Source organism: Dysidea avara, chromosome 4 (genome assembly GCF_963678975.1).
Source record: "Dysidea avara chromosome 4, odDysAvar1.4, whole genome shotgun sequence".
NCBI lineage: Eukaryota > Metazoa > Porifera > Demospongiae > Dictyoceratida > Dysideidae > Dysidea > Dysidea avara.
Window position 1 is genome coordinate 5,250,265 of NC_089275.1, and position 14,198 is coordinate 5,264,462.

Consider the following 14,198-nt stretch of genomic DNA (forward strand, 5'->3'; position numbering starts at 1 on the left):
GATATTATTCAATTCACTATGAAAATGCAATGTTAAAATTGACTTGCCCTCTAGACTCTGCAATCCAAAGTAGATTACCTCAATTGCTACAGATATTTAAAAGTAGCTACCAAGTTACTATGAGACAATTGAAAATACAGTGCTTGGCCACTACCAGCCAGTCTCCATAAACAATCTGCTGAATTAACAGCATCTCTTGCACGCTGTTTGTCAGGATTATGTGCCTGTAAAAGTATTTTATCTTCTGAAAGAATTTTCTTAGCTCAGTGGTAGAATGAATCTAGTGGGATATAGAGTAAATATCTGGGCAGGCGAGTAAAAACTTTTGGTAGTTTATGTCTGGTTGCACTATAAGACCTTCATTAATTTAACAACTGAAACTCTTACTCTATTATATAAAGTCACTATTCATCCCAAACTTGAACATGGCTAAATCTTACAAAAAATTTTTCAGGGAATTAGCTTGTAAAAATAATTGAGTAAGGTCAAAAAGGTTTTCTTAGAAGAGATGCTTGTAATGCTGGATCTATTATTAGTGTTAAATCATTACTTGACTACTTGCTGATTTTAAATAATTTAATATTTTTGCACAGTTGTTTTATTGTAGCTAATGTATTTATGTATGTACAGTATACGATTGGATATACGGGCTGTGCTCTACCCAGAGAGTTATGCTGAGAAATTTCAGTGAGGGACTTCTGTGACAAATCTGTTAATATTTAAAATCCTTGGTGCATCATAATATGCATTTCATGTCTTATAGCACAATACTTCAAAGTATAAATGCATGTTTAATGGACAAGTGGAAGAAATAGCAGCTCAAAGTTATATGACTCACAATCAAGCAAGAGATAGTTACAAGAGATAATTACAATAAAATTTTCAGGGAGTTAGTTTGTAATAAAAATAACTGAGTAAGGTCAAAGGTTTTCTTAGAAGAGATGCTTGTAATGCTGGATCTATTATTAGTGTTATATCATTACTTGACCACAGGCCCGTAGCCAGGGGGGGTTCGGGGGGTTCTGAAGAACCGCCCTCTTGGAAAAAAGGTCCACAATTTCAGTAAAAGGTCCACAATTTTAGCAAAAAGGTCCACAATTTTAGTATACAAGTCCAAATTTTCAGGAGCAAAAGTCCATTAGCTACAGTTTACTAGATACCACTATAATAAGAAGCTAAAATAAGTGCTCCGAGTAACTCATTCAGTGCTTGCATTAAATGCAATACAAGATCGAGATACTCTAATAGAGCAGTCAACCACTCTAATAGAACAATCACTCTAATAGAACAGTCACAATTACATTTTCTTTTAAAAGCTACTTAATTTACATGTAGATTGTCTAAACCGAGCTTTCATTAAAATATAAGATTTTGGTGGACAAGCCCCTCCATGCAGAGCCCACGAATAGCATCCATGCTTCAACTCCATGTAATGTGTAAATTTCATTGTTTAAGACACCCTTTGTTCTGCTACACTGCCCCTGTTGATCATGGCAGGGTGCTCAATCTTTCCCATTCTTATTCATTGTGACATTCCAATATATTATATTTAGACACATGTATGTGCAGATGGTATAATTACAGTAGCAGTAGAGATACTTTTCCAGATATCATTCATACAGCTGGTCTTCAGTTTACCTAAAAAAATGTTATTTTTATTGACTGAAATGCCACTAAATTCAACCTTTTAGTATGTTTTCAAAAAATTTTCTGGGGGGGCATGCCCCCAGACCCCCCTAGATTGGGTGTGCTTCGCACACCCAGTCTCAGTACCTTTATTAATCATCATGCAAGTAAAGGTCCACTTTTGGTCAAAAAGAACCCCCCTTTCAAAATTCCTGGCTACGGGCCTGGACCACTTACTGATTTTAAATAATTTAATATTTTTGCACAGTTGTTTTATTGTGGCTACGTACAAGCATTTGTGTAGGTACAGTATATGATTGGACAAACGGACTGTGCTCTACCCAGTATAAATGCATGTTTAAGGAAGTGGAAAAAATAGAAGAAATAGCTGCTCAAAGTGGAAGAAATAGCAGCTCAAAGTTATATGACTCACAATCAGATGGAAAAGATTGGTCATTAATGGTCATTACAAACCACTCAACACCTCACAAAAGTGTATACAAATAACTTTGGTGCATGCAGCATTTACATTAGCTCAGCACATGTACAGTGGTGACCTTGAGATAAAATGCAACAATCAAGAAAACTTCAATTTTATATAGCTCACACATTGGTTTTGACCAATACCTATTTTGGAAGTTCTATTTACTAAGAGTAGTTTATTTTTGTATTAGAGTGATTCAAATTCAATGGCTGCTCTTAACTTTGTAGCTCTACTCCTAAAATGAAATTTGACCATTTCTCATTGATTCTTAGCTCTTTTCAACTCTCAGTTATCAATATGCTTACCCCAATACAATAGGGTGACCAATGTAAAAATTCAACATCTTCTAAGTAATATGCTAACTGCTGTTACATGTTGGACTAACTCTCACTTACAGTGGCGGTAAATTCTATTACCTTCTTGGGGTGGAAATCGATTGAAATAATATTATTTGTAAATCACGAGATTACAAGCTCTAACTCCCGAAAATATGATCTTTTATCACAATACTGTAATTCAACCTTCCTCTGTGAGGAAACTTTCACTATGCAAAGAGCGAGCCAGAAAGTATTGGTGGTTTGATTGGTGAAACATGATTGTCGTCACTACATCATTTAGACAGGATTTTGGAGTGCAAAAATAGTTTTGTGTGATTAAATTCTGCATGAGGTTGTTATAAACCATCTGGATGAGCCGGTATTGAGCAAGAATCACCTATAATGACACCTTTTCCTCATCACTTGAAACCACCACTTTTTGAGCACTCTGCTGACCTGACTGAATCTCTGGCAAGATCAGAAATGCAGATTAGAGCCAAACTATTGCCGTATTGAGACACGTGCATAGTGCATGCTCACCAGACCAAACCAATTGCAAGACAGTTTACAGTACAGTTGATTTCCAGTTGGTTGACTAGGGAAACTAGGTGTTAAAAGTCATGTGCTTGAAAGTATGTAGCCAATGAGATCAGCAGCCTTTAGTGCTGTCCGCCTGGCATGAAATTTCATTGGTTATTTCTATTCAGACATGTAAAATTTTTGCGTTTGGCCTACATGGACAACTGATCTGAAAATTATTAATTATTGCTTTACAACACCAGATGCGAGATTACAGAGATAAAATGGCTATGTACAAAAAATAGTGTGGTGGTGTTGAGGGTCAGATGGCAACATGTGTCAACTGCTCAAATTAAATTAGACACAAGTAATGTGTATCTGCTGACTTAAAGCAACAGGGGACAACCATTTAAAACATGTGCTGTAGTAGGGTGGGTGGAATTACACAACAAGCACTTTGCATCGCATTGCATGGATCGATGCTGAAAACTATTTTAGGATAATTACTGTAGAAATCATGTGTAATACAGTCTAAGGTATGTAAGTAATTTACAGAAATTTTCTATTATCTAAATAAATTTATCACCCATATCTCGATAAGTCTTACGATATCTTGGATATATATACAGCTCTATTTTGTACTTGGTTTATTTTCAGTATAATACAATGAATCATTAAATGATTCACAAATTGTGCCTAACAATGCAGACGAGCTTGGCTGTTTTGGCATATACATCTTTGTGCATTTTATATGCCCTAAGCTGGCCACAGCCTAGCTTATGGCTTGCTGTTACAACAGTCATCTTATCAAATAGCCCATTTGTTTGTTGGCCTGACTGTCCACACTACCATGTAGTGCAAATAAGTTATTAGACGAGAAATCTTGAATTGCACAGTCAAGAACATTGATGAAATGTGTTCTAAGAGAACACATTAAATGCAAAAGTTCCAGAGGGAAAACTCTGACAAATTGTTCAAAATTTCCTGCCACTAAATGTTTGCGCCATATAGCATTAGATGGCAAATACACTCCTTATATAACACAATAAATGTACATATAATTATGAACATGGGTCTTACACTACAGTTTGCTTCTGTTTGGATATAGCAAATAAAGACATGTAAATAATGTTGTATATAGGTATATATGCAGCTTTACACAAACACAATATATACCATGTATGAGAATGCAGTCTTAGAGCTAAATAAAAGCTATAACACTTATGTTTTAAATGTAACTATGTCTACAGTTTACTAACTTGGAGGAAGATACAACCATCTTTGAGATACTGACATGTGGGAGTGATCTTGTGTAGGTCTTCATTGGAAACGAACTTTGTATATCCCCAACCTCTAGCCTTGTTACCATGTTTGACTCTACCAGCAGCATAATCATCTTTGATATGATCACCATAGACTATTGTTAGTGAATAATGCTCACAGTCACTGATCTGGTTCAACAGTTTCACTTCAAACTTTCCCCTCAGTGGCCATGTTAGCTTATCATCATGAGGACCCTTCATGAGGTGCAAGTACACTGACAGGTGAGTATTACTACGAACAGTATCAACCTGCAGACACATTTTGTATCCCTTATCATGAGAGAAGAAAGGGTCACTGTACCGTTGAATATATTTTAGCCTCTTTATACCATCAAATCCAATGTGTAGAGTTACAGGACAGACTTGATCATGTGACTTCAAAACTGCTGCCCTAGCCATTAATTCTGCCCACCATTGTGCAGTTGAAACAACTGATGTGGTATTATTAGTGTAGCTGGCATGTCCCTTGGTAACTGCTGAATGATGTAGTGCAACCATCAATGTATTGATCTGACTGAATGCATTAGCGAGGTGATAATTAGTCCCTAATGTAACTAATTCCAACTGCTTTCTTAATCTATCTTCAGAATCAGCTAGTTTTAGTTGTGTACTAGCCAGATCTTGTTGAGTATCCTTTACTTGTTGTGCAAGTTTAGATTCAGAATCAGCTAGTTTTAGTTGTGTACTACCCAGCTCTTGTTCAGTACCCTCTACTTGTTGCATAACATTAGCAAGTTTAGATTCAGAATCAGCTAGTTTTAGTTGTGTACTAGCTAGCTCTTGCTGAATATCCTTTACTTGTTGTGTAAGTTTAGATTCAGAATCAGCTAGTTTTAGTAGTGTACTACCCAGCTCTTGTTCAGTACCCTCTACTTGTTGCATAACATTAGCAAGTTTAGATTCAGAATCAGCTAGTTTTAGTTGTGTACTAGCTAGCTTTTGTTGAGTATCCTCTACTTGTTGTGTAGCAACAGCAAGTTTAAAATTTGTTAATGACAGATGGTCTTTCAACTTTTTCTCCTCATGTTTCTCCATTTCCTTACGGATCATCCTCTCCTCACACCCCACATTGTGATATTCACACTGGACCATCTCAAGAGGACACCTCTTCCTGTGTACTTCAATGTCTTCACGAGGGACATTGACTACCTCACACTTGTTGGGACAGGGTAAGGGAAGCTTGGGACACTGTTCCTTGTGTTCTCCCTCAATAAACTGATGTTCTCCTGTAATGTGGCAGTACTGACAGTTAATTTTACAATGTGGACACTCAGTCTCAACATGACTGGTCAGATTTCGTCGCTGTAACACCTTCCCACACTCATTGGAACACTTCACGTACTCAAGCTGACAACCATCACTGTTCTCAAGGTGATTGTTGATGTCATTTAGTTCACCCTGCCACTCACAACCTCTCTCCTTGTTAGTACACATCACATGAAGACTCTTAATCTCACAATCAGCTTGTTTGTTGGGAAATGTAATAAATTCTTTGTCTTGACAAACTAAACAAACATTGGTAACAGTAGCTTTCCAGGCACCATCCAAACATGATTTGCAGAACATTTGTCCACAACACACACTCAGGTGAGGATCTTGACTCGGGAACTGACAAATGTTACACACAAGCCGGTCTGGGGGACTCTCCACATATTGGTAGTTATATCCACCACATTCAGTTGGAGTGGGAACAACTGACATGCTCGGGCCACCTACATTAATATATTCACATTTCAGTGTATCAAAACACACAGTTGTATTAGTGGTGAAGTCTACATGTCACACCAGTGTGTCATTGACAGGAAGAACAATAATGTGATTTTCATGCATGAGTAACTCTGTGCTGTTTTTACTAATTAAATACCTTATGTGTGTGGAAGCCTGGTTTGTCAAATTTGGTCACATATAATTAGCCTTCTTTTATTTTATTTAACATCCTACATCAGCTGGCATGCATGCACTATTGCTTTATGGCATTCATTAGAGCTACGCATAGGTTGGGGATAAATGGGGCAGCCCAGGACATTGCTAAATGTCATGTGCTAAATGCACCTGCAGTTGCCCTAGCGAGGAAGGTAGCTGCTGTATTTCTATTGCCACTTAGTCATATCAAACAGCCTGACTCAACCATTCCCTGGGTGCCCAAATTGTGAAATAACATACTTATACCAAGTGTGCTAGCACGCATGATTGCATTGGTTGAGTGAGGGTGGATGCCAGTGATTAGTCAAAGGCTGATGGGTGGGTGTAGGTCTGCATCAAATATGCCAGCATAATAAAAAGCATTGTAGGCTGGAGTGCTACGCCAGCATAATGCTACTATATTAGGTGGGTATTTCAAACTATGGAACTTAAATCCTTAAAGATAGATGAACACTCCCTAAGAGAGTAATCAGTGGAAAATGCAAACTGTAATAGAGCATGTAAATGTAGTGTACATTAGTTCCTTAGATAGATACTCTCTAATAGAACAGCCACTTTGTAGTGAAATACTCTAATAGAGCGTTCACTGATTAAAATGTTCCAAGAATATTGTAAGAAATGTTGCTAACCTAGGAGCATAATGCAGGAACACAGAAAGGTGAAAATTTGAGAAATTCCTGAAAGTATTTTGGGCAAAATTTTGAGCATATTTGACTCAGGCCTAGGTGGGTGACTATTCTTGCCATGCTTGCGGCAGCTTCAGTCTTTATGACTGAATTCAGTATGGGCAATTCCAAATAGCTCTATATAGAGCTGAGCGCTATTTGTGATCTATCGATTATTGTGATAGTGAGTAACAATCGCACCCAAGAAAGCAGTGTGCCATGGTAACAGAAAAAGAAGAAAAACACAATTTTCACACATGGTCCCTTTTGGTGTGCCTTATGGTCCCTTTTTCAAATTGCACCATTGTAGCATTATAGCTGTCTGCCAGGTACGTATAGGGTAAATAAGCCACACACCAAATTTGATCACATTCACTCCAACCATTCCCAAGATATGAGTGGCCATAGTTTCACTGAAATTTCACAGAAAATAAAGGTGAATTCATGTACCAGATTTGTTGCTAATCCAATGAAGATTCATGACATTTAATTATGTAAAATAGTTACAACAATAAGGTAAACCACTTATAAGAATAACTGATGAGTACATAGAAGTTCAAACCTTACAAGAGTAACAGCCACTTTTCAGCTGAAACTTTTAAACTAAAAACCAAGAGTAGTGAAACTCGACAATAACTGGACAAAAACAGTAATAAAAAGATAGAATGTTTCCAAAGTAACTACAAAGAGAAACAAAACTATGCTATATTTAATTTAAGAGAAACTCAATAATGGTCTGAGTAGACATGAAGCTGTTCTGAGTGAAAGACAAATTATTGTATACAACAGAAAATATTGACAAAAGGAAAATTTAATAAATTTACAATTACTCAACTCAGGTTTGACAAATTAAAATTTTAGCAAGAAATTACAGATCTAAATACTGACTTTGAGGTGCTTATTAATGTTTGACAAATTAAAATTTGACAAGTGTAACTGATTTGTCAAATTCATCAATTTCTTCTTCCGTTAAAATTTCCTGTTATACAGTAGATATTGTTTCTATCAATAAGTACTGCATATTTATCCCTAAGCAAGCAGGCACCTTGCACACAGTATTGCAGTCCAATATTGCCTCCAGACAGCATCTCAAAGTGTGCATTTCCATGGGAGGGGGGAAGGGCATGCCTTCAGATCCCCCTACACTAGCTGCCTTCAACAGCATTAGGTGGCTACAGTAGGACCTCCATTATCCAAACACCTGTGTGCCAGTTCAATCATAAAAGTGTTCAGATAAGTGGAATTATTTGGATAAATGAAACTCATTCATTTATATGCACAGTACTGTTCGACTACTTTAATAGAATGTTCACCAACCTAATAATGAAATACTCTAATAGAGCAGTCACTTATACTGTTTGGATAATCAAGGTTTTGGATAATTGAGATTCAGATAATCAAGGTCCTACTGTAATTGCTGTTTCTAACAAAATGGGTATTATTTATTCAACAACTTGATACTCACTATGGACCATCAAAAATAGTGAGAGGGCACTTTTCAGTCACAACATTGCTCCAAAACATGGTCAACAGCTGTGGTTGCTTAGCAATTATGATGAAATACGCTACCATGCAAGTCCTCTATGGGACCAAATCAGATGAATACCCTAGATTTGTCACCACAAGCTACACACATGTAGCACTGTCAGACACTAGGATAAAGTTAAAAACAAACATTGAAATGCTGACAAGTGTATTAATAATTTTCAATAGATTAGGACACTTATTAGTTTCTCTTCCCTGCCCACATTACCATTTTTCTTACCACACTAAGGATATTTTGCAGCAATGGTGGAGCCATTCAGCACCTTTAAAAGTTGGTGAATAGCTATACATATACGTAGCGGTCTAAGAACATTGCATTCCATGTGAGCCAACAAACTCAGCTATCTAGCTCCACCCACCTGCATTGCTATTTTGAATATTGGAGGATGAGAAATTAATAGTTAAGTTTGTGTGGCCTTGGTCATGAATTTTAATGCTTTGTGGACTTTAATTTCCACAGCTATCTTAAGTGACTAACCTAGAGTCAAGTTCTATGTGTGTGTATCCATTAGAACAGGAATGCCAGAGTAAAAGTGGAAGTGGTAAGACTCAGTCCTATATCACAGAGCCATGCAGTGTTGAGGAATTATATTCCTGTTTCCCAGTGTCACTATACCCAGCACTTAGTGAATGAAAGATGTTATTACCTTTATTCTGACCCAACTTGTGCCATATAAAGTTGTTCCAAAACATGGACGCCTGACAACCGTTGCTAGCCCGCATAATCACACACACACACACAAAACTCATTTTGGCATGGATTCAATTGTCTGAGCAGCAAACGAAGGATTGAGCTGTGCGGCCTGGCAACTTAGTAGCTGCTATAGAAGTTATCCAATTACATCATTTTAAATTAGTAACGGTTACTAGACACCATGTTTTTAAGCAAAAATCAATGGAACTATGGATAATAAGAGTACACAAAAAGAATGGGAAATGCAATAACGTGTTATCACTAAATACCAAAGGAGACACTGCTAGGTGGTGGGGCAAAAAGTTGTAGTATAAAATGTTTATTCCACTATGAGGAGAAAAATGGAACTCTAGTACACAAGTTAATTGTATTAATTTGTATAACTTTGTCTGGTATATATAAAGCTACCTGCATGAATGAAGGGCATAAACTTTCTAAAATGCTAGTTGAATATAATTTTTTTTAAATTAGACTTCATAGGTTTGAATTTGGGAGCATTTTTGATAGCTATTTAGTTAACAAAATGCATGGGTTTACGAAGCATATAAAATTGGTTAGATAAACCTGTTTGAAGGTGTACTAAATATAATAAGGTAGTACTGTTATAATTTACAAAAATTGTCAGTTAATGACATTAAAATTGTGACTGTTCTATTTGAGTAGTGGCTGCTATATGAGAGTATCTCAATCTTTAGCCTCGAACTTATTTGTCTCATTTTCTTCACAGTGTACAATTTATAACTGTAAAGTGCATTTAAACTGTCATCTTCTATTTGCCTGTTGGCTTTCTTTACAGTGTGAATGCATGATTCTTGTTTCTGACACCAATATAGTCCTGTAAGTCCAAGGGGGACAAGAGAAGGGCCAAGGAGGGCAAAGCCCCCTTATCCGCCTATGATTTAGGTACTTTTCTATTGGAATTCCATGTAGTACGTCACAAACATACTTATTACGCTTGCTGTGCTTGTATTAAAGAGAAACAAAATTGTTGTAACAACAGAACTTTGTAACCAGCGATTGTGAAACTTTGCTACAATGAACTCAAGTAAGTAAATGAAGGAACTAGGACGATGCCAACCCTCAAGGAAGTTATACACAAAATGAAATAAGATTGAAAGTGAAAAAAATACTTTAAACCCCATAACTTTCTTCACAAATATAGTCTATACTTTTAACTGTGATAAGCCTCTTCCTTACCTTTAGCAAAGAGAACCAGAGGGAAAAACAGGAACAGTAGCTCAAAGAAATGACAAAGTATCTTCCATTTTTAAAACACCTAGCAGTACAATGCAAGGGTAAAAGATGGTGTTGGGGACACACCTAGTTAGCATTCCACAAGACTCTAAAGTGGAACTGGCTATACAAGCAATATACTGCTGCTCTTCATTTGTAGCTCTGCTGAACATAGCTGAAAGTGAAGTGTAAAGGCCACTTCACTTTCAAGTCAGTAACTGGTAGTTGGGATGTGTTTTGAATTCACTCACCAAAATCTCTCACAAAGGCCTAAATACTTGTAGTCTATTGGATTACTATTTACGCTGCTTAGAACACTAATTCCCATATATACTTGAGCACAAAGCTGTCTTGTCCTTTCAAGTCATGCACAACGGAAATAAAACTGGAAATCACTTGCATTTCCTATCCCTTTTATGTACTCTATTATCTATGATAGAACTCATGTGAGAAATGAAATTTTTGCATTATGCACAACTAAAGAAAGACTGGGGGAAATTGCTACACTGAGTGAGTTACTTATATCATAGATACCATACTAATAACATGGGATTGGAAGCTCTGTTCACGGAACTCAATATAACATGTACATTCCAAATAAGCACTCCTCGTAGTTTCGCAGACTTGCTTTTCAGTTGGTGAAGGGTTACAAAAGTCTGTTTATTTAGATATCAACTATGCTAAGGGTAGTGAAGAACCAAGGTAAGTGATACATGGACATATTTCTATGCAATTCAGCTCAAATTGTCTCTTATATCACAATATAAATTAGGCCACGAAACCGTATTTGTATGCTTTGCCAAGTCTTTGAAAACATATAGTGAAACCTAATGGAATTGTAGAGACAATTCCAAATGGTTTGTGTCACGCATTGGTACAGTTCAACACTTTTTCCAGAAGATTTTTAGTGCTAACCAAGTGAGAAGTCTCACATAGTTTGTGTACCTGTTTCAGGTATTTCCAAGTGTTAATTGCTGAAATTATGGTGAAACTAAGTGATTCAAGAGTATAGCTTAGTGTAGCAATTACAGTTCTTTGTTTTATAAAGAGGAACTTACAGCTCATGGAACAAGTGCCAAAATCCCGTCCTGTGATAATAGAGCATAGCAACCGAGATAGCAACATAACTAATGACATGATGCAACTCTCAAATTAATTACTTCCGATCAAAAGAGTGCAAGTGCACACAAAATGGAGCTTCCAATCCCATGTTATTACTATAGAGTATAGTATCTATGCATATCTTACTAGGCAATCGGAAGAAGGCTGCTGCGATACAAGCTTACGAGCAGCTGGAGTTCAATGACCCTGTTTCTTCCAGCTACGAAGTGATATTACTAAGCAACGAATATTAAACATAACAAATGCACCACAGCTTTCTTATTTTCATTAGCATTCATTAGCTTGTAGCTCACTCTTGCTTCACGCATTCACGAAAACAACATGTAAAAATATTTAAATGGATAACCTCTATAGACCCTTTTCAGGTGACCTGCTGCCATAGCAACATCTGCCATCTTGAAGTACAACCCGTTTTGCCATAGATATTAGAGTACAGGGATTAGAAACAAGTGCGCGCCCTGAAACACTCCGCCTTTGGTGAATTCATGAGGCCAAAATGGTGTCTTCTGCTCTGGACTACTTTCTACAGGCGTGGAGTATTTCATGACAATCTCTTTATGTTTTACAAGTACTAGGCAAACTCGTATTGTAAGTCTTGTTGTGAGTTTTTGCCGCCATCAATCATTTTAATTTCAGTTGACACGATTTTTTTGTGTACCTGTTGTGTTCATGGTAAGTTCACTTTCGACTGGCAAACAATGCCACAGTAACCCTGAAGTAACATAGTTTTGCATGGTGTACTTCATTTTATTATTCCGCTTGGTTAATGCCCTTTGGCAGTCTCATCTCGGTTCTTTAAAATACTACTCCGTGATTTATCAACTTCAACACAAATGCTGTTATGCGAAAAACATCTTTCAGTGGTACTGTGCAAAACTTCACAGTATTGCGAAGACTTCAGCACTATTTCCCCAGACTTCTGTTCTTCACAGAGTGTTCTTCGTAACAGGTATATAGACAAAAAACGGAGGTACCCACTGATGATCAAAATCGTAAATGGCGATGAAAACCACCCAAGACGATTAAACAACAGAAGCCAGAAGCATTGAAAGTCTCGTATATCAACTACAATACCACAAGGTGGTTGAAATCAACTGTAAGACGACTAAACCACAAACTGCCATCCTGTCCGCATGGATTTAATCAATACCGAGGAGTGCTTCAACCGCAATCAATGGTAGATACAGTCGATTGCAGAATTGTTGAAATTCCTCTTCCCGTGCTGTAAACATTCCGTGGGCTGGAAAACTATTTGTAGTGACGCCGGATCACCCGGATTGAGGAAAAAGATTAGTGTGGTTCAGTTGCTGTTGAATCCGTGGCAAGGACAATAAAATTTACTCACAGGGAGCCTTACGGAAGCACTCACGGTACGGCATACTTTTTTCAAGAATTCTGCAATTGACTGTATACATGGCGCGCGCTCGGTTGCCTATCCCTTCTCTCGAATATCTATGGTTTTGCAACTCTGGTAGTGTTGTTTTCTATAAGAGTAAACAATACCCAGGAAGTAGAGCTTCTTCTTCTGCATTCCACAGCAAAGGTTGACCTGGTTAAATGTACGCTCTCCCCTACACTATCACGGTTTCAAAACGGGTTGTACTCCAAAATGGCGGATGTTGCTATGGCAGCAGCTCACCTAACTGAAGGTCTATTGCCTGTGGGCATGGAGATAGTCTACCTTGATTACGTAATTTCTACATGCACAGCAGCTCGCACAGCAGCTCGCACAGCAGCTAGTGTAGTCTGGCTACACCACTACTTGCTACTTTTCTTTTATGTGTGGGCGGCAAAAATTCCCGCCCACACACACAAGAAAAGTAGTGGTCTGGCTACGCGAGACTAACAGTAGTAGGCAACAAGTTAAATATTATTCTCACTTGCACAGTCCTGGAAGACTCCCTCGGTTTCACTAAGCACAACATTAGTGCTATGTCGCCACTGGAGTACAAGACCTAGAAGTTGCGTTGCCATGTGAACGTAGGTTTTGATGATCACGTGACCAGGACTTTGCACGCAAATAATTTTGAGCTGTGAGCCGGTATATTCGGATGGTATACTCGTTATTGAGAAGTCCGTGTAGGAACACAATGCAATTCTGGTTGGATAGATCAAGCCTCAGGCTTTATGGCAGGCAGAATGTCACGTAGCTAGCAGCCAATAATTCAAGTTTTAAGTTTGCTCATAGATAACTAAGTATGGGGGGTCTCAAGGTAGAAGCGGTAGAATATTAGTTGGGGCATGTGGTAATGGTATAAAGTGTTCAGACTGACCCCGAAAGCTACTGAGCGATTTCCCATCTAGGACTTGCTCCCTACTAGATCTATAGCTCAGGAGATTCAGTCATCCCAAATTTTGCAGGGATAGTTGGGCTCCTGCATATACTTTAACCAAGAAGGAGACTATTATATAACTTAGTCTGTACGCACCTACTTGAGAGCGATGCTTCTACTGCAGGATTGGGAGCTGTGTTGGCTCATGATCAGTAGTAAGGCAAGGCCATTAGCCTGGTTAAAGCAAAGAATAAGGATTACTGAAAATCCATGAGTATAAAACAAAAATAATTATTGTGATTGCACTGAGTAAAAATCTTTACATACTTAGTCACCACTAGAGCACCTCTTAAGTTCCCTAGCCAAGTCAAGCAGACTAAGAAAATTGCACAGTAAAACACGTATGGATACTAAAAAATACTGACTGATACTAACTCTGTCTTTGTTGAGTTTTACTCAGTATCACTCTGTCTTT

At 37.7% G+C, this 14,198-nt stretch overlaps 1 protein-coding gene across 18 annotated transcripts in view; it reads right to left on the reverse strand.

Moving 5' to 3' along the window:
- Positions 1–3,964: 3,964 nt before the first annotated feature.
- The window catches only part of LOC136254110 (TNF receptor-associated factor 5-like), a 39,651-nt gene continuing 29,417 nt past the window's right edge, over positions 3,965–14,198 (reverse strand). For 17 of the 18 annotated variants that reach the window (XM_066046782.1, XM_066046767.1, XM_066046781.1 and 14 more), the window contains one exon: positions 3,965–5,980. In XM_066046782.1, coding sequence (XP_065902854.1) covers positions 4,191–5,969 — 1,779 coding nt within the window. In that variant the 5' untranslated portion in view covers positions 5,970–5,980 and the 3' untranslated portion in view covers positions 3,965–4,190. Of the gene's footprint in view, positions 5,981–13,330; positions 13,441–14,198 lie in introns of those variants that run through there. The other variant, XM_066046764.1, reaches the window with a different exon arrangement.